This window comes from Vidua chalybeata, chromosome 11 (assembly GCF_026979565.1).
Source record: "Vidua chalybeata isolate OUT-0048 chromosome 11, bVidCha1 merged haplotype, whole genome shotgun sequence".
In the NCBI taxonomy this organism is placed as follows: Eukaryota; Metazoa; Chordata; class Aves; order Passeriformes; family Viduidae; genus Vidua; species Vidua chalybeata.
The window spans coordinates 5,585,933-5,608,760 of record NC_071540.1 but is presented as its reverse complement, the minus strand read 5'-3'; the positions used below and the strand labels follow the sequence as shown (position 1 = coordinate 5,608,760).

The following is a 22,828-nucleotide window of genomic DNA, read 5'->3' as shown; positions in this document are numbered from 1 at the left end:
CAAAACAAGAGCTTCATCTCTACTGCTCAGGGAGAGGTGCCGCATCCAGATTTCATTTGGCTTCATGTCTCCTTCAACTTGAAAGCAATGAAAATGAAAAATAGGAAAATAGCTTTGTGAATTACAAAGCTTTTCAAATTAATGTAAAAGCGTAAAATCTAAATCTGTCTCTTTGTACAATCATACCTGCACAGAGAATGAAATCTTTAACTTAATCCAGGTTTAATTACAACAAAGAAGAATAACAGAGTGTATGGAGATGATTACTCACTATCAACCCAGTATTTTTAATTCAGATCTATCAGATCCTAACATATTTTGATTGAAAAAAGGAGAGTGAGAGTCCTGTGTCTACAAGAGTGATTCAATTCAGGTAACTGGTTAATTAACCCATGACATATACACACGTGGAAACAAAGCTTTTAAAGGAACAGGGTGCATGAAAAATAATCATTTTCTATGAAAAGGCTCTACTTAATATGGCAGAAAAAGCTGAAACAAGTTGCCATGACTATTACTACTACCTTTGACACTGTGAATACTATACAGCTTAAAGTTTTACTTTCTTTTCATTAAATGCATTTAATAGGTGTTAAGAAGACAGGTTGTATCCTGGCATTTTCCTGACAGCAATTTATTTTTTAAAAAAAGTCTTAATCAAAGGCGTACCAATTTTTTTTACCAAGTCAGAGATTGTAAGATATGACTTGAATTGTCTTAAAACTTTATATAATTAAACAGAGCTTCATAATTCAAGGAGTCAAAGAGAAAAAGTAAAATTAGAGATACCTATTGAAAGGATGGTCAAATCCATCTCTTGAATAATACCAGATTTGACAGCATTTTAGAAAGATCATATACTTCAAAAAGACCATGTGTCTATGAAGCAATATATAATCATTGACAAAAAGCTCAATCTTGCAAAAAGTTCCTACGATTTTCCAGATCCCTCCAAATATCCACATCAATATGCTTCAATCTCCATTTTGGAAATGAAGATTGGATTTTACTTGCCATCACCCAGCCACTTGTGAAATCACTTCTGAAGCTCATGGTTCCCCTGACTTTTCAGTCCATATGAAATATCTCACAAATTCACCACATGTAACATTCCTGGTACGCAGCTGCCAAGGTAGCCTCTGACACGCAGCGTACATGTAAAACTCTGAATTTCTGCCCACTTAACATTGCTAAACCTTTTTGACAGCATTACACCCAAAATGCGGAATTCGGCGAGTTTTTAACTACAGCGGTTTATGATCGAAAACCGTGCTGGGAAAAAAACCCCTTTTGGGAGACTCTAGGATTTGGAGCGCGCGGTGCTGCCGGCGTGGCCCCGGCTGTGGAATACGGAGGCTCCGGGCTGGCAGCAGCCGGAGCTTCCCCAGCGGAGCTGCGGGCAGCGCCCGGAGCCGGACTGAGTGCACCGGCCGTGAGCGGCTCCGGGACACAGCGGGAGCGCCACCTTCCCCCGCCGCCACAGCGTCCTGCTGACAGCGCTGTGCCGTGTGCCTGGGCCACTGCCACTGTCACACACACACAGAGACACACACACAGACACACACACACAGGTACACAGACACACAGACACACACAGACACCGCTGTGCCGTGTGCCTGGGCCACTGCCACTGTCACACACACACACACAGACACCGCTGTGCCGTGTGCCTGGGCCACTGCCACTGTCACACACACACACACACAGACACTCCTGTCCCGTGTCACCCCGGTCCTGTGTCACACAGACAAACACACACACAGACACACACAGACACACACACAGACACACACAGACACCTCTGTGCCGTGTCCCCCGGCCCTGTGCCACTGTCACTGTCACACCCACACCCACACGCACGCACAGCCCCTCCTGTCCCTGTCCCTGTCCCCCGTCCCGGTCCCTCCCCGTCTCCATGGCGACGGGAGGCGGCGCTGACGCGGCGGCAGCGCCCCCCGCCGGTCACCTGACACGGGCCCGCGGATCACGTGATACGGGCTCCACCGTCGCCATCTTGAAGCGGTGGCCGGAGGTGAGGATAACCGGGCTCCTTCTCCGCTATTGCCGGCAAACAGCCGGGCGGGACGGCCCCGGGCCCGCGGGCGGCAGCGGCGGCGGCGGGCGGGCAGCAGCAGGCGGCCGGGCGCCAGGCAGGGCGCCAGGCGCGGCGGCGGCGGGCCGGCGCCGGGGCGACGCGCCGCAGCCCATGTGCGGAGCCTGGGGCGGCAGCGGCTCCCGGCGGAGCCTTCCCGGGCCCGGGGCTGCCTCCGTTCCCTCCTTTCCCCTCCCCTCCTTTCCTCGCCCCTCCTCGCCGCCCCGGCGGGCCCGCTCCTCACTTGCTCCCGGCTGCAGCGGCGCCGCTGCCCGCGCCCGGAGCGCTGCCGGAGGCGCGGCGGCGGCGCCTGCGGGCGCGGAGCGGGGCGGGCGGCGCGGCTCGGGCCGTCCCGCGGGAGGGCGGCCGGCCGGCCGGGCAGTTTCCCTGCCCTCGGGGGCCGCGGTACCGTCGCACCGCCCTCTGCGAGCCCGGTTGTGCAAAGCGCGCTGGGCTCTTCCCGCCCTGGAGGCGTTCGCCCTGCCTCGGTGTTGGACTGGGCTGGAGCGGGCAGCTCGGAGGCGTTTTCCTCGCGGCTGCATCTTCCCCTCCGCGTCCTTTTGGCATCCCCAGGCACTGCGTTTCCATCTCTGTAGGTCGTGTGGACAGCGCTCTCAGGCACGTGTGACTCTTGGGGCTGGTCCTGTGCAGGGGCAGGAGCTGGACTCGGTGATCCTTGTGGGTCCCTTCCAGCTTAACTTACTCTGTGATAATTTGTGCACGGTTCTTACCATCCCTCTAAAAACCAAAGTCTGCAACAGAAAGAATTAAACTCTAAGCAAAGAGTGACATAACACATATATATGCATCTGTAGTTATGCATCTGGTAATGGGGATCAGCTCCAAGCATCCCAAATAATAGAGGTGAAGGTCCTCTCTCTGTTTGCCTTTTTGACATAGCAACAGTACATAGCAGCATATTTCTTTTATGATCTTCTGTCAAGGATTTTTCATCTTAGCTGTTATGCTGCTTTCAGGTGTTTTCAAGTAGAGAAAATATTTGCCTGTTTAGCTTTACTTAAAAAGTTTTAAAAGTACCAAGGGTAACTTAAGGTAGCACCAATTTTCCTTAACTCGTTTGCAAATGGAAAGTATTTCAAGTAGACATTACTCCTTTGAGCATCTCATTAAATCTGCTTTCAGGGGGAAAAGCAGGTTTGTTCACTTTTCACAATGTTTTTGAAACATGTTACAGACACCAAAGTGTTTTTATACAACTGAATTGGGTGGTTTTCAAATAATCGTTTCTAACTTGAAGTATTTAACATGAGGTACAGGTGATAATAAAATATTAACATTGCTTATATTGATAACTCTGATGATAACCTGAATGGCAGCTGAAGGTAATTTATGTGGTTCTGCCCAGAATTTTTCTGAAGTGGGAAAGGGGCACCACAGACCCTGCTGTCATGTGTCTGTGCATTATAATGCTGTACACTAAATCCACAAGTAGAAATTAGTGGATTTCATGGGATTTTAGGACCAGTTCTGGAAATTATTTTTTGGCCTCTGTATCTTTTTTGCAAAAAAAAAAAAAAATCCACATGTGTGTACTTGGCATAATTTTTCAAGGATGACTGATAAATATCCCTCATCTCTTTATATTTTCAGTTTTATACATAGTATATAAAAACTTTGTATAAAATATATGTGTGTATATGTAGTGGCACTCGAATAGGTTATTTCTAGACATTTTTAGAGAAGTAAATTTAAATGTAAGACCTTTTGTCCAGCTCCTTCACCCCTCAGCCCACAGCTCTGCCCACATCACAAAGTATGTTTTCATGTACATTTTTGTATATTGGCTGATAATTTGACCTCCAACACTGTCACATTATTGCCTGTGGTTTATGGTTTGATATTTTTAAAGGAGGGGTAATTGGAAATAGTAACTGCCTGTAGCTTCCCCTCAAAACAGAGAAGAATTGCTCTTTATAACTTCAGTACCACTTGATTTTCCCTACAATTAAGAAATTGTAGCTGCAATTAGTAAGTTTTCTAGGAAATTACATTTATAATGAGAAGTATGATTTGACATTTGAATGGTCTTTAAAATAGTCATAGTGAAATGAGTAATGCATATAAATGCCAGAATTGCTTTCTTCTAACATTTCAAGGAAAAAAAACTGCTTATTTTTGAAAATTATATTGTTGCAAATTGTCATTTGCTTTAGGAGCATTGATGCATCAAAGTACATTAGGAATATATTTTCATATCCTACTGTGCTTTTAAACATCAGTATGCCAGTTACTGTCAATTGATATTTTAATGTTTAGCATTCAAATGTGTAGTGCTTGTAAAGAAAAAGAGAATAGCTGTAACACTGTTCTTCAGCTTACACTTGAAAATACTTGTCTTACCCTTGTACAGCTTGGAGGCAGCCTCTTGGAGGCTCTCTTGGAATTATTCTCTGCAGCTGTATTGAAAAGCATCCATTAAATGTCCCCAATATCTTTGGCTATTTCTGTAGCCATTCTGAAAATTTTTATTAGTTTAGTGGAATTGGGCTTCTGTGTTTGGTAGAGAGAGAAATGTAAATAGTACTGGGCTGTATTTTCATTATTGTGCAGGTATAAATCTTTATTTTTATAACCCCCATTCTCCAAGGTATTATGGAAGAAGGAAGCAGCATTGCAGTATTGATGCCAAATCTTGGGGAGCAGGAGGCTGTGCTGATTTCTGAAACAGTCATTGGCCCAACACTGCAGAGCAGCAACAACCAGAGGAAATGTAAAACTGACCCCCTGATCCACGTTATCCAGAAGCTGAGCAAAATAGTTGAAAGTGAGAAGTCACAAAGGTGCCTTTTAATAGGGAAGAAACGTTCCCATGCCGAGGCTTCTGTGCAGTCCTTGGATGCAGCCGAGCTCTGTGAAATCCCGGCTAAAGCCATCGAGCTCTCGGTGATTGCTGCTAAAAAGACTGAAGAGTTACAAGCAGATTATTTTGTGACTGAATGTCTCCCACCAAGCAAAAGAAAGGTGACGTGCTACCAATGCGGTCTCTGTAATTTTCTATCGCCTTCACTCTTGACTCTACAAGAACATATAAAACAACATGGGCAGAAAAATGAAGTGATATTAATGTGCTCAGAATGTCATTTTGCCTCCAAAAGCCAAGAAGAACTTGAATCCCACTTCCAAAATCACCACGAGAATGGTGGTAAAAACAGCATGCAGACAAAAGTGCAGCAGTGTGTCAATGTCACAAGTTCATTTCTGCAAGGGCCAGCGGAAGGAAGTGTCAAAACAGGGACTGATCAGACAGGAAATGTGGAATGTAAGGATACGGCTCAGTCTGCTCCTGTGCCTGAAACGGGTAGGAGGAAATGGTACACCTACGAGCAGTATGGCATGTACAGGTGTTTAATCTGCAGGTACACCTGCGGTCAGCAGAGGATGTTGAAAACACACGCTTGGAAACACGCAGGGGAGGTTGATTGCTCCTACCCCATCTTTGAGGAAGAAAATGAAAACACCAGCTTGTCAGAGACAGTTGTAACTCACACACCTCAGAGTGTGGATACAGTTGTCCTTTCTTTGGAAAACAGTGAACTTGATATCCATAGTGAGCCTTCTCTTCAGCTTCAGATTTGCAATTCTGAGCAGCTGTTGTGTAAATCGCCCGTAGGAACAAATGTAAAAGAGGAAGAAATATTAAGTGGGTCCGTGGTGCATTCTCCTACTACGGAGGTTGTAGAGGAGACTGTATCAGATACAGAACCAGACAATTTGATAACTGACAGCCTGCTTTCATCAGCACAGAAAATCATCAGCTGTAGTCCAAATAAAAAGGGTCACGTTAATGTCATAGTAGAGCGTTTGCCAGGTGCTGAAGAAAGTGTTTTACAAAAGCCATTCTTAATCAACACTGACATTGAAACAGAAAAAACACTGATCTCAGAGGAATCCTCTGTTACCTGTGAAGAACCTGCTGAAGTTTATCATTCAGATGCAATTCAAGAAGTAATAATAGAATGGAATAACACCGAGAAGAAAGATAACGAATTAAGTGCTAATAAAAATGTAACAGCTGACGAAAATGTGCCTCCTGCACGGAGGAGGACAAATTCAGAGTCTTTGCGACTGCACTCCTTAGCAGCTGAAGCTCTTGTTACAATGCCAATTAGAGCTGCAGAATTGACACGGTCCAGCCTCAGGGCTCTGACTGGAGAAGATGCTGTGGATGCAGGTGCAGGACAGGGAGGAGCTGATGGCCCATGCACGGCTCATTCTAAAGTGGTCTCCTCACTTAAGGATCCTTCAGAGGAGTTCGGTGGCTTAAACCAAAGTGAATGTGCAATAGTCGAGATAAAGAAAGACAGACCGGAGTTTTCAGAAGCACCAATTAAAATGGGCATCAGTATGTCACTGCTGACTGTCATTGAAAAGCTGAAGGAGAGGACAGACCAGAACGCTTCTGACGATGACATCCTGAAAGAACTACAGGACAACGCCCAGTGCCAAAGCGCGGGCGATGCCGCCGTGGCCGGGAGCAGCCTGGTGGAGTTCATCCCCAGCGCCGAGCGGCCGTACCGCTGCCGCCTGTGCCACTACAGCAGCGGCAACAAGGGCTACATCAAGCAGCACCTGCGGGTGCACCGCCAGCGCCAGCCCTACCAGTGCCCCATCTGCGAGCACATCGCCGGCGACAGCAAGGGCCTGGAGAGCCACATGATCAACCACTGCAAAGCTCGCATGTACCAGTGCAAGCAGTGCGAGGAGTCCTTCCACTACAAGGTAAAGCTCTTCCCCGTGCCTCTCTAGAATCCCTAAATTACCTATTTTGCTGCTTCTTTAATAACTGGTGATCCCTCTTTCTAACTTATTTCAGTCTGACATCCTGGCTTCGTTGTAATTACCATTAGGGATTATTGCCAGCAGCACGTGCTGAATATACAGTTCAACTGTAATTATTCTGCTTTACCCACTGAAGTAACCTTGCTTCCTTACATAACTTTTTTCCCTGAGAATTATCTTACAGACATAATAATATCGTGTTGTTTTTCTGCCCACACATAGCAACTGCAAGAAGAAATGGAAACATCAAAGAACTTAATAGCTGAAATTTTAAAAGAATGCTCAAACATGCCTTCCTCTTGTGAGTGTGGCAGTTGGGGGTAACACTGAAGCAGATTTTTTTTTTTTCACTGTTTTCTTGCTCTGGATGTTCTGTAGAACTTAGATTTGAAAGGTTACATACCAGAGCAGAATAATACATTTCTGTCATTTTCCTAATTGCTATTTTAAGCATTAGTGAGTGAGTTCCTATGCACTCAGCTCAGTACTCAGGAATACAGAACAGATTGCATCAGTACCCAGCTGTACAGCTGAACCTCTTGGAAGCAGTGGTCATGCAAATTTTCCCATATTTATTGGCACTTAGTCCTAGTTTGAAAAAATATACAGGTAGGGTAGCAAAAGGCTCTCTTTTCTTTCTCCTCCCCAAGCAAGTAGAAACAAGACTGGTGTATTCTTAAGTCAGTCAGCAATATGAAATTGAGGTAATTTTCACACAAGCCTCTAATCTCGTACTGCTTTTAGAGTACTGTCATTTTGGAGGAAGAACTGTGGCCACTTGTCTGTGGCAATGGGGAAAGAAGGAAATCTATTTTCTAAACACAAATCCTCTCAGTCACTCTCATCAGTCCTTTATGTTACTAATCCATGATATTTACTTGTTTTGTTTGTAGTAAAATTACCTAAGGGATGATCTGTATATGTTAACATGCATTTCATATCAGTTGTCATTAAAGCTTGTGTAACAATGTCACAGATGATTGCAATATTCCAAGTGATCACTGTATGTTTGTAGTGTATATTTAAACGTTAGGAACTGGTTTTTTTCAGAGCCAGCTGCGAAATCATGAAAGAGAACAACACAGTCTTCCAGATCTGTTCTCTACAGCCACAGCTAACAAACTAATAGTTTCCAACGAAGCAGATGATAGAGAAGGTACTGTTTATGTTTACACTTGAAATTACAAAAAGTCACTCATAATCAGTCAGTCAATCATTACTTGTTTGCTGTATTTGTGTAACTGGTTTTAAGATCTCTTGTGCTGAAATGTTTTCATGCCTGTTCATAACCTTAACTGTATGTTCTTTCCAGAGGGCAGAATTTACCACAGTCAGTCTTGAGATGGCATTTATTGTTAGGTGATATATTTTTAGCCCCAGTAATTAAACTCTTCTTATGACAAACAACTTATGTGCAATATTATTCTGAATGTTTAAGAAGAAAACCTTTGTTTTATTCCTTCCTTTCTTCAGCAGCTGTAGTATTTTCCAAATGACCTAAACAAAAGAAAGCCTTTTTTTAAAGTCACCATGGTAATGTGGTTTACTGTCAGCATATGCATACAATGCCATCCCTTCTGAGTTTAGAAATTTCTGTTTAATTATGGTAATGTCCAAAATGAGTCATTTATTTTAGCCCTAGCGAGGCAAATGTAAGACATTCTAAATGTGCAACCTGTATCTGTAAGAGTTGCCTGGGTAACAGTAGGTATGCATTTTCCTAGAGACGTAGAATGGTTTGCCCTAGAAGGGACTTCAAAGCTCCTCTCTTTCCAAGCCCTGCCATGGGCAGGGACAGCTCCCAGTAGACCTGGTTGCTTAGAGCCTCATGTTTGTTTAACTGTGTATCTGCTTCTAATTTAATACGGTTTGTTTGCAAAACAGAAACAAAAGAACAAAACAAACCAAACAAACTCTGGAGGCATTAAGGTAATCAAATAGGGGAAAAAATAACCAAATTCTGACATTTAGGAGAAAATGTGGCCTTAAAATCCCTTGTGTGTCCTGGAGAGCCACTATGTATCATTGCAGTGTGAATGCATCCTCTTCTCTGGTGAGTTACAGCTACTGAAAATATTTACAGCATTTTTATTTTGAAGGCAACACTGTAATTATTAGCATTTTGCAATTTTAGAGCATTATGGAAAAATACTAGTAATTAGATAGTCTCTGAACAACTGTGAGCTGAAGTATTCCCATTTTGTGCACAAAGCTATTTTCTGTCCTATCTGTGCTCTCTCATTTGTTTAGACAGCAGAATGTGCACTCTAATAGTACTTAGGTTGCTGTGGAAATTTCAGGGTTCTACTCTTTCCTCCACAGCTGCTCAGAGAGTGCAGAAGTTGTTGAAATGGATGCAATTTCTTGTGAAAAAAGGCACTGACCAGCAGGAGCCAGGGCGGATGGGCAATGGTTTGCCCAAAACAACTTGGTACATGTCAGATCAGAATGAGTTCCCAGCTTTGCCTTCTGCTCTCTCAGCTCACACTGCCTCCTTTTCTGGCTTTCAGTATACAAGTTAAAAGTTAATTACCTTATCAACCTCAGGTAGAATGACCCTTCCCAGCTCCTTTTTGCTCTCCTCAATGCAGAAGGCATTTAAATTCAGGAAATTGATCTGTACTGCTCAGTACATCCCCAGGACCTAAGCCTGAGAGAGCCATTCAAAGCCAGAGGGAGACAGGGAAATGGCCAGGGAGGGTCTGCTGGGAGTGGGAATGTTTCCTATTACATAGTGGGGTTTTCTGCAGAAGCAGGAGCCCAGATGTTTTAATGGCAGTGTTAGGAAATAAAACATTGTTACTTTAGCAAGTTACAAATATCTACAAGCACAACTTGGACTGTTACTTCTGACCGTGTTCTGTGTGCTGTAAACCAGTGTTCCTAAACATGTTGTGATACAGGAATAACTACCTTGCAATGCCTGAAACATGTCAGGTTTGGAGAAATAGTGTACTTTTTGAGCTCAACTCCTGGTAATGTGACTGGTAATGTGAAAATCAATAGTCCTATCTGCTTTTGAAATTAGTGTGTTTAATGAGGTTGTTATACAGTTTATATCCTGATTTTGTTATTTGACTTCCATGAGAGGGAAGCCCCTGTTCAAGAAATTTGCCTGCTTTCAATTAGTTTAGAAATGTTTTTATAAATATTTTTCTTATTATTACCATATACAAGTGTTCCAGCCATGCACTTTAATTGTTTACCACATGAAATTTAGTAATGTGGCTTGAATGAAAACAGTTCTCCTTTTAAACTTTTATTAACTCATACTGTGGAATGCTTAAATTATTTCAGAACCAATTTATAATCAAATTGCAGCACCACTGCAGTACAGCAATCTCGTGTCAAACAGATGTCATCCCTATAAAGCAACACAAAACAAAGAAGTTTATGGCATAGCATCTGTTTATGTGAAAGATGCCTGAGCTGGAACAGTTTCATTTCTTGTTTATGAAATGGTTAGTCCTAAAAGTCTCTTTATTCATCATAGTTGTACAATAAATTAAAAGGAGCATTATGACACTGGATATGATCAGATTGTAAATGTCTAATAATGAAGGAATGGGGTAATAAGCAGCATTACAGGAGCACCTGTTACTGCTGCTGCAACAAAGATCTGTCATTTCCATATTCACTTGTAGGAGACCTGATGGTCTCCATCCAGAAAGCAAAACAGGCCCCAAACCCACAAGAAATAAGCCTGTGGAGGTGGTGAGGGACACGAGTGCTATTTTGTAACAGCAAGAGATTATGTGATGTATTATAATTTATGTGCATTTTGTAGAAGGAATAAATACAAAGTAGTGATTGGTATAAATAATTGCTCCTAAGTGTGTGCTGCTGGGTGTGAGCATCTTAGAACTATGCTGTAGCTAATATGTTTGCATAATACTTGAAAAATCTCATTAGATACTGTTGGTTTTAAACTGCCTGCCCACTGAAACACCAAATTTGTAACAGAAAATACATTTGGAAGCAGTTCATTCTAAAGCTGCAGAATTTAAGATGGAAAACCCCTTCAAGCAGAGCACAGCCCCTGCTCTCCCATGGATGGATCTGCAGCCCAGTGAGTGTCCTTGATCCACTTGAGGTCTCCTACATGAATGTGTTTTCATAAAAGAATAATGCAGAAATATAAATTCCAAAGTCTCCAAGTAAATAATTAGGATTGTTCTGATAATTTTTACATTAAAGGAAAAACAAATCTAATCTATCTTACTCTATGGGCATATTGTAGGAAAAATTCTAATATATTTTGCTTTAAGGTTGACTTGCAAAGAGTGCCTGTTGTGTATTACTTCCATATTATTTCTTATAAGAATGCTAAAGAGTGAGCACTGTGTCATGTTTTAAAATGAAATATAGGAAATATATTTTCAGTTATCTTGGTACACACAGACATATTCCAATTTTATTTCAGTCTTTGCATTCAGACTGCTATTTTATTTTATATGATATTCTATATATTCTTCACAATAACCCTCTGGGGTTATCAACCTTACCTAATTGCTTTGCATCTTGAACCAAAAGTGCTAAATTTTGGAGTGAAAGTTTAATTAGTTGTAATTTTCCCTTACTGTCGAAGCTGTGTGACTGTATTCATCAGAATAATATATCTAGAACCCTTTTTGGCATAATTCAGTGCCTGCCTGTGGGAAAAGAAATGTCTCCTTACAAGAGTTTTACCATCATGACTCTTAATTGTTTTGTTAATGAAAAAATTCAGCCTAAAAAAAGTGCATGAGGTACAGCATGATAGGCTGGAATGGGAAAATTACCTGCATAAAAAAATGCCATCGCTCTTCCTAAATGTTAATATCTTGATCCAAATCAGTCCCATTATTCAGTGAGGGAACAGGGCTGTTAAAGTGTACACACTTATATCTCAAAGATATTCCAGCTGTGCATTGGTGGGCACACATTTTCCTGTGTAAGGAATCATTAGCCTTTTGTCTCTGTAACCATTAATTTTTCAAGAGTCTTTTTCATTCTGGAAGGAAAAATTACTTTTGTTACAATTGCTTTTTAGTAATTTGGACAAGTTCCAAATTATTTATTAAGACATCTGGTCAATATCTATTTTTTTTATCATCTCATATCTTTCAAAAAGCGTGAGTGTATGTTGAATGAGAAAGAGGACTTTAGAGGCTTTGGGAGGTCTTTTGCTTTTCGTTTCTGTGTTTGCCAGTTTGAAACTCATCCATTCTCAGTTCCAGTCTTTTCCTTTGATTTGATGCATTCTGTAAAGCACTGAAACTGCTGGGTTCAGCAGTCCCACATATTATCACCTTTTGCTGTAACACAGGAGACTTTACCCAACTGCAGGGAGAAGGAAAATGTCCACATAGAGAAAAAGAATGTGTTTTCCTAAAATTTTAATAATTCCTGTAAATGGCAGGGCAAATGGAGAACAGTATAGTAAAATAAAGCATACTCTTTACATGGTTTATAATCCTTTATTACCTCTGTGTCTGCTGTCTTATTTAATGCTTTAAAAGTATTAAATATTTATCGACATTCAAAACTATTGCTTTAAAATGTAAATTCGTGTTTCATAGTTCAGTTGTGATGAAATCATAATCTGAGAATTCCTTACAGCGCTGAGTGCAGCTCTCCACAGTAATGGATTTTGTTTCAATAGGAAGCAAGTGTTCAGCCCAGAAGCTGTTCAGGTGTGATGTGTGTGACTACACGAGCACAACCTACGTCGGTGTGCGGAATCACCGCCGCATTCACAGCTCGGATAAGCCATACAGGTGAGTGCCTGGGCTGCCTTTGAGTGCCTGCCAGGGCCACTGAACTGCTCATGCACTTGGCAGAGGTGGTGGTAAAGAACTGCAATTACACTATCTTACTGCAAATTACTGAAGGAGACACACTTGCTGGCTGACTCAAACGATGTAATTAAGATTTGCTAATTTTTCCAGAATGCATCGTTTTTTGTGGCAGTCTTCTGCTTGTTTTCAGTTTGAAACATTCACATGTGGAGAGGAAGATAATTCTCTTATAATACTGGACTTTGGCCAACAGTAATAATATATTTCTCAAAACCCTTGCACACTTAACTTCATTTTGGATTTGCTTTATTGCAAAATGTTCTCGATTGTCATATTACTGCTTTATACATCAGCTGCTACAGAGTGTGACAGTCTGCCCTTGTCAACAAGAGCCTCATCTTTTTCACTGGTTTCTAATAATAGTAACATACTCAGAGTCATATTTTATAAGTTTTCTACAAGGGTATCATATGGATTTATATAGGAACTTGGGTATCTAAAATCACATGTAATACTACTGCTGAAGTCCCCAGCAAAAAAATAAATCCTGCATCTTCTTACTGGTTGCTGTATAAATTCCCCCAAATTCATTCTGTGCTTATTCAGTGTGGATCTCTGTCCCTCTCTAGTGGCTAGAAAATAGATCTGAGTCAACAGATTTTTTGAGCTGATCTTTAATGTAAACTTCAGTCTTTAGTGTAAATTCTGGAAACTCAACACCTTGAAATGCTGAGCCAAGCCAGGGACTTTCTCTTTTGGATAAATAAACCCTGAAGACACGTTGTGTTGTATTTTGTTTTCGTTGTATTTTGATTTGTGCATTATAATGATATCCCGTAACACCAGCAAAAATTCACAAGGTATTTATTCGGAGAGCAAGCGTGGAATACAAATAGATTGTTTTCTCCTCAGAACCTTCACCATTACCATTATTTATTACTTAGCGAGGTTGGAGCAGCAGATACTGTAGAGTGTCTTGTACGTGGTAGTTTTCAAATTGGTGTTAGCAGCCTGTTTTGATTTAGGAACCCTTGGAAATTTTCCATTGGTGATACAGACTGCTGCATACTAAATACAAACCTACCCATCTGCCTTGCTTCTCTTATTATTTTTTCATAAACCCCTTAGACAAATCTGAAAACCTGGCAGGATACTTGAGCCACAGTCTGAAAACCATAATGATCCAGTATTTATGGTATTTCTCCTTCTGAAACATGAATTCCTCAAGCCTTCCATAGTGTAAAACAGCAACCTGCAATATTGCTGCCTTTTTGAGAGCTGTAAACATACTTTACTATTTGTTTGACAAAACTTGCTGGAAACTAAGCTGTTGAGCCTTAAATGATATGTTTTTGTAGATTTGATATGTTCTGGATTTTAATACTGCACAATTAAATCCTTTAAAATATATAGTGAGTATTCTCAGGCTAAGTATGCTGCAGTCTCAAACTGTTTCACACTATAGAACAGACTTTATAACTGGACATTTTACCTTTTCAAAAAAAAAGAAACATCTAAAGTTCAAACAAATACATAAGAATTTTAGCTGAGCTTTAAGGTTTCTGTTTTAATATAGTAGATACAAGAAGGTTGTCTGGTAGTATATTGATATTTATAATAAGGAATTTGTGTAATACTTTGGAATCTAAATCCATGGATCTGAATTTAGATCAAGACTGTTTTATGTCTTGGTTTTATACAAAGATATTGTGACAGAAGTAAAAAGAAAAAAAATTGAATGGCATGATGTGACACGTTTAGGGCACTGAAATATGAATTTGTTGATCGTGTCACTGACTTCTTTTTCAGCAATAACACCCTGAAACTTGGTGTTTTATTATTGGTTTGGCTTTTAGAATGTCATGAGAACAGTGCTGTGCATTAAGTAGAGCATATACCCTCCCCTGCAGCTCTTAGGATCATATTGTGCCTTTGGAAGGGATGCACCCAGCCACACACATCCTCACTTCCCTTGCACTTAGTGATGCTTACCCACATCAGGAGAGGGGCACAAGAGAGATTTCAGGAAGAAACATAATCTGTAAGCCTAGTGATGCTTGCTGAAAGGTGCAGGCTTTTTTGGGCTGCAAAGATTCTCACTGCCCAAGAGCAGCTTAACGTGATAACTTGGAGTTCTGTAAATCTGGTTAGTCCTCAGCTGTAGCCTTTCCTGGCACCTTTGCATTCTGGTAGCTGTTGGGGTTTGGAGCAGTGTCAGCAGTGAATTGTCAGATCAGTCACTTGTTGTTGTCTCTTCAGATGTCGCGTGTGTGACTTCGCCACCACAAATATGAATAGCTTGAAGTGCCACATGAGGCAGCACCCCCAGGAGCATCAGGCAGTGCAGCTCTTGGAACAGTTCAAGTATGTAACGGGGCTCATGTGGCAAAAGCTCTGACACCGGGGGTCTTGTTACATTCCAGCAGTGTTCAGATCCTGCTCCCTTCCCTCCTAGAGTCATTCTTTGGTCCAGAGAGTTGTTTGGGGTTGTGTGGGGCTTTTTGATGGATTTGCCATGGCATTCCCAGGCCACGCTTCTGCTGGCTGATTAAACATGTCCATGACTTCCCTCTGGGACACTGTTCAGCTTTTGCTTTCCAGAATGTGGTGGTTGCACCCAAACTGCCTATTGCAAGTAGTTTCTGATCCGTGTTAGTTACCTAAGCATGTCTGGAATTGTTTAGGAGATTGTATGAGCCAAAACCATGCCATGGCACTTCTAACATTCAGCATTATAGACAGGTAAATTCCCGTATCCAGGAACGTTCTCTGGCTTTCTTTAATATCCCAGTCTAGGCACAGCCTTTGCATGTACATGTTGGAATGCAGGTTGGCATCACCTAGTTAAGATTTATTATGAATAGCCATTAAGGGATGAGTGTCCCTTATAGTCTGTCCATAGATATGGGTGGTTTATAGATAGATGAGAAAGTTGGTACAAATGTGTGTAATTGTCTACTACTAATTTGTAATAAAAAATAGAAGTTGGGAAAGGAAAGAAAATCAGGAATATTCTGATTATTTCTTAGTGGAAGATTTTAAGGGCAATATGAAAGGTCTAAATAAAGCACACTCATATAGAGATTTCTTCTCAAGAGAAGCTGCTTCTACAATTTAAAAGTACTTCCACTGCATTCTTCCCAAAATGTTCCTAGAAGAATTAAGCTGTATTTGCTCAGCTGCCATACTTCCCACAGTATTGCTCTTGGTATTATCACGGATTACTGGAAACCTCCACACTTTGGTCCCTGATCCCCAAGGAATTAGTCTATTCAAAGCTGCAAGAGAATTGTTTCCTCAGTGTATCAGTGTAGAATACACCTGAACAGTGAAGTTTAATAATTCAGCACAAATCAAGCAGTAGGGCAGGTCATGCTATGGAATTGAAAGGCTTCTACTACCAAACTCACTGGTAAATAATTTTGTTTCTCTGAGAAAGTTGCATATACTGTAAGCATATGATCATTAACTAGTGCAGCATACTAAAAGCTGTTGGAGTTGCTGTGTTTGATTTGAACTGTATGCTAAAATAGTCAACAGTATTTGGCTCAAAAGATACTGTTCTCAGCAAAGTAAATTGTATTAGTAAATCACCTGAGTAAATTAATGAGCTTCAAAAAATGAGAGTATCTAAAAGGGACTAAAAATGGACACTGGGCTGTGGCTTCCTTGATTGTGTTCCCAAATCACTGACCAAGCAGTGTTAGTGGCACAGAAAATCATATGTATGGTGAGACTAGTGGGCATATTAAATGAAATTAAGATTATCTGTTGATCTTCGTGTTTTACAAAAAAATTATTTTGGCTTAATTTTATCTATAAATTGACTATAAGGTCTGCCTTTTATGTAATGATGTATTTTGTAACAGCCTTATTAGAGATATTAGGATTCCCAATCTGAGAATACACCCACCTATCTTTGAAAGCATCCATTTTCTTTGTAAGGCTCCAAATTAGAAGGAAAAGAGACAAATAGGATCCTAGAGAAGAGTGAGCTAGAAGGACACACCCGTTGCCCCCCAGCAGGACAGAATTACCTTAAGCAATGTAATGTACTGTGCTTTCACCTCAATGGGGAGATTTTTGCTGTTCTCTGCAATCTTCTGCTGAGCAGAAATAGTTTTCTGTGTATGATTATTTGCAGGGCATTTAAGGACTATACCCTGCTGTCATTAAGAAAAGTCATAAAACCTTACTGAATTGTGGTGTATGATGTGGTTTTACGTAGGTCTTCTTGTGTTTCCAGGTTACATTTCTGAAAAGGTCTTAAAAATTTACAAAAACTGACTTGCATTGTGGTAATTTTAATAGACTCCTCATAGTCACACATTGGGATCACATTGCTTGAGCAGAGCTGCATTCCTGGTAATAATTTATTGGCACAAGGTCACCTTCGATTGATTCTGATCTTTTCCATGGGATTTGGGGAACTGAAGCCTTCCCAAGTAAAGGGAGATGAGCAATAGAGCTTTTTTATCCAAAAGACTTAAAAAGACAGATCCTGCTCTGAAGTGATGTCAGGCAGTATCACTCATCTCCTTCATGCTGAGGTGACTAATTTATCATCTTAAAAAACAGATAAAAAAACCTCCTCTGATGTATATTCATGCATGAAAAGGGTTCTACAGGATTTGATCAGTCTTGGGTTATTTCTGTCCATAAATATACACTACATCTCCCTGTCAATAGGATTTATTCTTCAAGGTTTTATTCTTTACTGCATAAGATGGTGTTTTACAGGGAAATAGAAAATTTAGGCTTGTGGTACCGGAGCTGATGGAAAACTCTATGGAGGAAGTGATCACCTGTCTGAATCTTGATCTGTGAATATATTCAGAATCTGACACTGCCCTCAGCAACCTGCTGATCCTGCTTGAGGGGCTGGATTGGACTGTGTGACCTCAAGAGGTCCCTTCCAACTTCAACAACTCTGTGATCCTTAATAAACTAATACCTGCTATACCAGAAAATACTTACTTAGTTCAATTGACATAATTAGTGCTAATTACACAGTTCCTGCTTGGTTCAGAGCAATGGCAGAGAGAGCTCACCACCTCCCTGCCAGATGCCATGTTTCTGCACTCAGCAGAAGTACTGCATTTCTACAGTGTTTGAACAGTTTTATCAGGTCAAACAGATAAGATTTCAATTCAGTTGTTTAGGAAATTTAAAGTAAAATATTAGAAACTTCTCAGACCCTAAAAATAGTCTTACATTTCAGGATGAAACTTTGCAAACTAACATGACCCAGTTATGAAACTGAAAATGGGACCAAGAAGAAGGTTCAAATGGACTCCTCTGCTTACTCATCCTTTTGGAAGAACTAAACCATTACTAAACTAATAAAATTTAACTTTTAAATGTTTCTCTTTTTCCTTCTCATTTTTCCCCCAGATGTTCTCTCTGTGGATATGTATGTAGCCATCCTCCATCCCTGAAGTCCCATATGTGGAAACATGCAAGTGACCAAAATTATAACTATGAACAAGTGAACAAGGCTATTAATGATGCAATTTCACAAAGCAGTAGGTATGTCTGATTTACTGTCAAGCCCTATTATCTTTCAAAAGATCCAACCCTGACTCAAAATAAAGTTCCCATCAAAAAGCAACAGCTGTATATTTTAATATTTGTTTTGGTTTTTATTATTATTTCAGGTTTCAAGGACAGCTCACTGACAAAACCTTATTAGAAGGCACAGATGAAAGTACAGTACCTATACTAGGAAGTTCAGACAACTTGGTGTCTTTTACAGAGTCCATTAACCAGACTACAAATGAAATTTCAGGTTCTGATGAAAATGAAAAACCTACCTTGATGAATACCTCATGCAGTTTAGAAAAGAACTCCACTCTACCCCATCTTGGCACAGAATACTGTGTTCTTCTCTTCTGCTGCTGCATTTGTGGTTTTGAGTCTACCAACAAAGAAAATCTGCTGGATCATATGAAAGAACATGAGGGTGAAATCATAAACATCATTCTAAACAAGGACCAGAGCACGGCTCAGAATACAAACTAGGTGAAGCAGTAAGTTAAGAGAGGATTTCCTAGAGTGAATATTTTCTTTTTTTGCTAATTTTTGCCTGAGGAACTTGCTAAAGAGAATAATTGCAAGCAAAACTTGATTTCCCATCTGAGTTCTTGTTTCAGTAGGAGTCCAGTGTTTGAACCAGGGACAGATGAATCATTTAAGAGATAAATATAAGGTGTGGAGAATAGAACGATCCATTTTAACCTGTTACTTCTTTATATGGTGCCAAGAATGTAGGATTGTTGGGTTTTTTTTTTTCATTTCCTGTCAGGTACTAGTCAGTAATAATGCATTAGCACAGTACTTTAAAACCCAAAGGTGTGAAAGCTTTGAATCACTTGAAAAGCTTTTCTCTTCTTCCCTCTTTGTTGTTTTCCAAGTAATTCAGCAAAGAAGGTTTTTACCCTCTCTTTTGAAAGATGATCTGGCAACAGATCAGATAGAACTGTTACAATATGATCTGGTAAACCCCCCTGCCTGGCAGGTGGGGAGAGGGGAGGTGGGCCAGGGCATGTGTGTGTTGTGTTCACACACAGGAGTTCCATTTTCCCCAGTCTATTTTTAAGGCTTTACAACCTTTTCCAACAAAGACTGCCATCCTTTCCATCAATTTACAGCAGCAGGAGGTGAAGGGCCTAGAAGCATTTTGTTAATAACTATTTGTTTGATTGGATCCTAACTACAAAACTCAAAACTATCTTTTCAACTCATAGTGTGTAACAGATTATTTTTTATAACAATAACCTGTGGTTTTCTTGACACGTTCAGATGAATTATTTTAAAAAACAAAAGCTTATAATGTCACTTTCCATTTGTGGAAATTACTTTGCAGTATGGATGAGCAATGTTTTTAATGAGAACAAGATATTAACAGTAATTGCCACAAAGTGATATAGATGAAATCTATGTAGATTCCAAAAGATGTAGGTGAGCTCAAATTGGGATTTTCAGAAACGCCTACGTGCTTTGGCAATCTTTGAAATGCCACTGGCTGGCCAAATTTCCCACTTGTCTGTCAGAGCTGTAACTGTAGAAATAATGAGCTGAAAGATAATCTTCCTGTAGAAAATCATAGTTAAAAAAAAGAAATGGCAAACAATGTCTTAAGCCAAAACTGTATCCAGTCACTTACTGAATAAATTTTACTAGTGCCTATAGTATGGATTGATAAAGGGAATTAAGAGATGACTTCGTTGTATAAGAAAAACATAGACATTTCACCCTTTTAAAACTTTCACCTTCTAAAATTACAGTGTGGGGGGTTTTTGTTTGCTGTTTTTACAGTTACAGCAGCTGGCAGTAGGAGATACTCATCTGTATATCAGTGTGGAATACACTGGCTAGTTTCCTGGCAACTTTGTTGAGGTTATTAAGTTGGCTACTTAATTTTTTGAAAGATTCAGTAAGTGTAGTATCACTTCCAAGAAGCCCTTGGCAGCCAGATTTAAACTTCCTAGTTCAGGCATGTATTCCTGCTTCTAATGAATGGCAGATGCACAGCAGCTTGCCTGCTGCTGACACGGGCATGCAGTGACCTGATTTTTAGTAGCTCAGTACTTACAAAGTTCCTTACTCTTAGGAAGACAGTGGTTTCTGCTTCCTTTATTTACACCCTTCTGGCAGCAGAAATCAGCTGCAGCTGTAAATGTGAGAGGCTGGCACATGGAGTGTCTGTATTGTGCTAGCACTGCCTGGAAGTGGCAACCAGGAAAAGAAAACAGTAACAGAAGTCACAGCTTCATGAAGCAGCACAAAATGTAGAGGCCAGGGTAAAAGCACTAAGACTTCAAGTGTATTTGGTATTTGTTTTCAAGAGATTTCCTCAATTTGACTTCTTCTTTTGGGTTAAATAGGTATTATTTTGTTTATAAATTAGATAGCAGAAAGTACACATTTGACTTGAAGAATTAGTCAGGATATAAGGTCAAAGCATTTTTGGGTTGAATTTTTGAGATACTTTACGTATTTGAAGTTAATTATACATTATTTTCAGTTAATAGTTATTTTTCATATTCCTACAGATGGATTTTACATTTGAAAACCACATTATTTATTTACATGATCCCAAATTCCAGAGGAGATAATGAACTTTTAATGGGATATTCATATTGTCTTACTGACACTGCTATTTTACCTTCAGTATAGACTTAATGTGAAAATACTACATCATCTGGAATATAGCTCAACTTTCTCACTCAGAAATTCCATTTGTTTGAAAAATTAAAGGACAGTGAGATCCCTAGTAATGCTAAACTACCAGTCAGTATTCACAGAAACAATATTTACCACACTGTTATTTTTATGTAATTCTGTTAAAGTTGCTCAGCTAGTGAAAGATAAAAAAGGAAAAACTTGCACTCATAAGCTAAGAAGGAGATGGCAGTGAACCAAAATTTCAGAAGCCAATAACCTTGAATCCAGATGAAGAGCTGTGGTGTGTGTGGAAGCCACACGTGCAGCGTTCTGTGCGGTGCACCAGGAATCAGTGTCACAGCTTTCCTGAGCAGGATGTGTCTGTTCACAGTTGTTCTTTGCCATCTTGTTGCTCTGTTCTTTTTGACCATGTGCTCCTGTAAAACAGAAAGCTACTTGCCTCTAAAAACCATTATCCTGACAAATGCCAACAAAGAATTCTTTCCCATATGCACAGAGATTTACTTCTTTTAGCTGTCTCCATGCTGCTTGCAATTAGTTACCCACTCACAATTCCCATGGACTTTGTCAGAAGTCCTGCATGTGAAATAATTATAGTCTTAGTTTTTCTGAACACAAATTCTTTCTCAGGTTATCTGCTTTCAAAAGTGTATGGCTAGCCTGGTTGCATGTTTTGTAAGGGGTTTTAAGCACATTTCAAAGTCACTAACACTGCAAATTTCCCCTTTCTTTAAGCTTTTAAACTATTTTTGTCTCTTAGGTCACAGCACTAGCAGGTGATCAGCTATTCACGTGCTGTTTGTTTAAATTAAATTTTATTCTGTGATACAAACTGTACCTTGCAGCTTTGTTTGCTATGCCTGTACTTCCACTAAGGAGCAAACTTCATTCATACTTGGCTGTACTGAAAAATGGGTGCATATTTCATCTTCCCCATTTATGCCTGACCTGCAAAAATAGAGTGGGATTCAGTTGGAGTTATTGTATTTTCCTCTTTCATAAGCACTTATTTAATCATTTGAAGAAATGTACAGTTGGTGCTCAAAGTAACATTTGTTAAGATATATTTAATAGAAATTTACATTTGCATTTGATATTCATGGACATGGGTACATGTATTTTTTTAAGAAAAGGTATTGTAACACTATGGCACTGCTTTTATAGCCAAAGTATAAAAAAATTTAGAAAACTGACATGTAAAGACTGCAGTTAATTCTGATACTGTATCTTATTAAATAGGATGAGTTTTGTTTTATAAAGTTATCCAGCACATTAAGCTGCATGCCTTAAGCTCTCTCTAGGATTGTGTTCCTGATAGGCAACTCTTTGGAAGGAGGAAGCAAAGTCTGTAGTACTACTTTAACTACCTTCTGGAATACTGTACAATGGTAGAATAATTTATTTTGCTTTACAGGAGTTTGTCACGTATTGACTTTAATATTGTATTTTGGTAATAAACTTTTTTTTGTTAAATGCTGCAGTCACTTTTATTTAGCCTCTATGAAATATGAATATGGAAAATCCAAACACTAAACCAGTGTTTAGAGAGAGGGAAATCTGTTTGAGCCAAAAAGTATTTGAAATGCTTTACTGCCATTTCTTACTCTTGTATGAAATTATTAGTATTAGTTGTTATTACTAGTTTAAATACTTCTAATACAAGTTTTATCAAAGTAACTGTGGTGAAGAAATATGAAACTATTAAGTCAAAATATTTGTAAGCCTGCATGCAGTTAGGGTGGCACCATGCTGAAGGAAAGAAATGCGAATTCAAAATTCATAATGAAACTACCAGGATTTTTTTCCCTAATTTAAATGAGTGAAAGCCTTAAACAGCTTTTTTTCAGGTGATTGACTTTTGGTTTTCCATCACGTAAGTTAAAACGTATCTTGAAACCTATTTTTAAATATACAGCGTATTTCTTGGCCTTGCTGGAGCTTTTCTTGCCATCTTTCTCAGGAAAAAATA

At 39.9% G+C, this 22,828-nt stretch overlaps 1 protein-coding gene across 5 annotated transcripts; it reads left to right on the top strand.

The window, feature by feature from the left end:
- Positions 1–2,004: 2,004 nt before the first annotated feature.
- Positions 2,005–22,332, top strand: ZNF507 (zinc finger protein 507). 5 transcript variants are annotated; one of them, XM_053953299.1, is made up of 8 exons: positions 2,564–2,710; positions 4,701–6,832; positions 7,943–8,048; positions 12,537–12,651; positions 14,932–15,036; positions 18,067–18,201; positions 18,330–18,379; positions 18,461–22,332. In XM_053953299.1, exons 2-8 carry the CDS (start codon positions 4,706–4,708, stop codon positions 18,691–18,693), a joined length of 2,871 nt encoding a protein of 956 aa, XP_053809274.1. In that variant the 5' UTR covers positions 2,564–2,710; positions 4,701–4,705; the 3' UTR covers positions 18,694–22,332. The 5 variants fall into 5 exon arrangements, with proteins under 5 accessions (XP_053809273.1, XP_053809274.1, XP_053809272.1 ...); XM_053953298.1 differs by lacking the exon at positions 2,564–2,710 and adding an exon at positions 2,005–2,032 and having other exon boundaries at positions 18,330–22,332; XM_053953297.1 differs by having other exon boundaries at positions 18,330–22,332.
- Positions 22,333–22,828: the final 496 nt, after the last annotated feature.

Excerpts from the sequence above, each read along its gene's own strand:
- ZNF507 (XM_053953298.1), top strand. The coding sequence starts at position 4,706 with ATGGAAGAAGGAAGCAGCATTGCAGTATTGATGCCAAATCTTGGGGAG. Across the intron at positions 6,833-7,942 it reads AGGAGTCCTTCCACTACAAG|AGCCAGCTGCGAAATCATGA; the intron begins GTAAAGCTCTTC and ends GGTTTTTTTCAG. Across the intron at positions 12,652-14,931 it reads AGCTCGGATAAGCCATACAG|ATGTCGCGTGTGTGACTTCG; the intron begins GTGAGTGCCTGG and ends TTGTCTCTTCAG.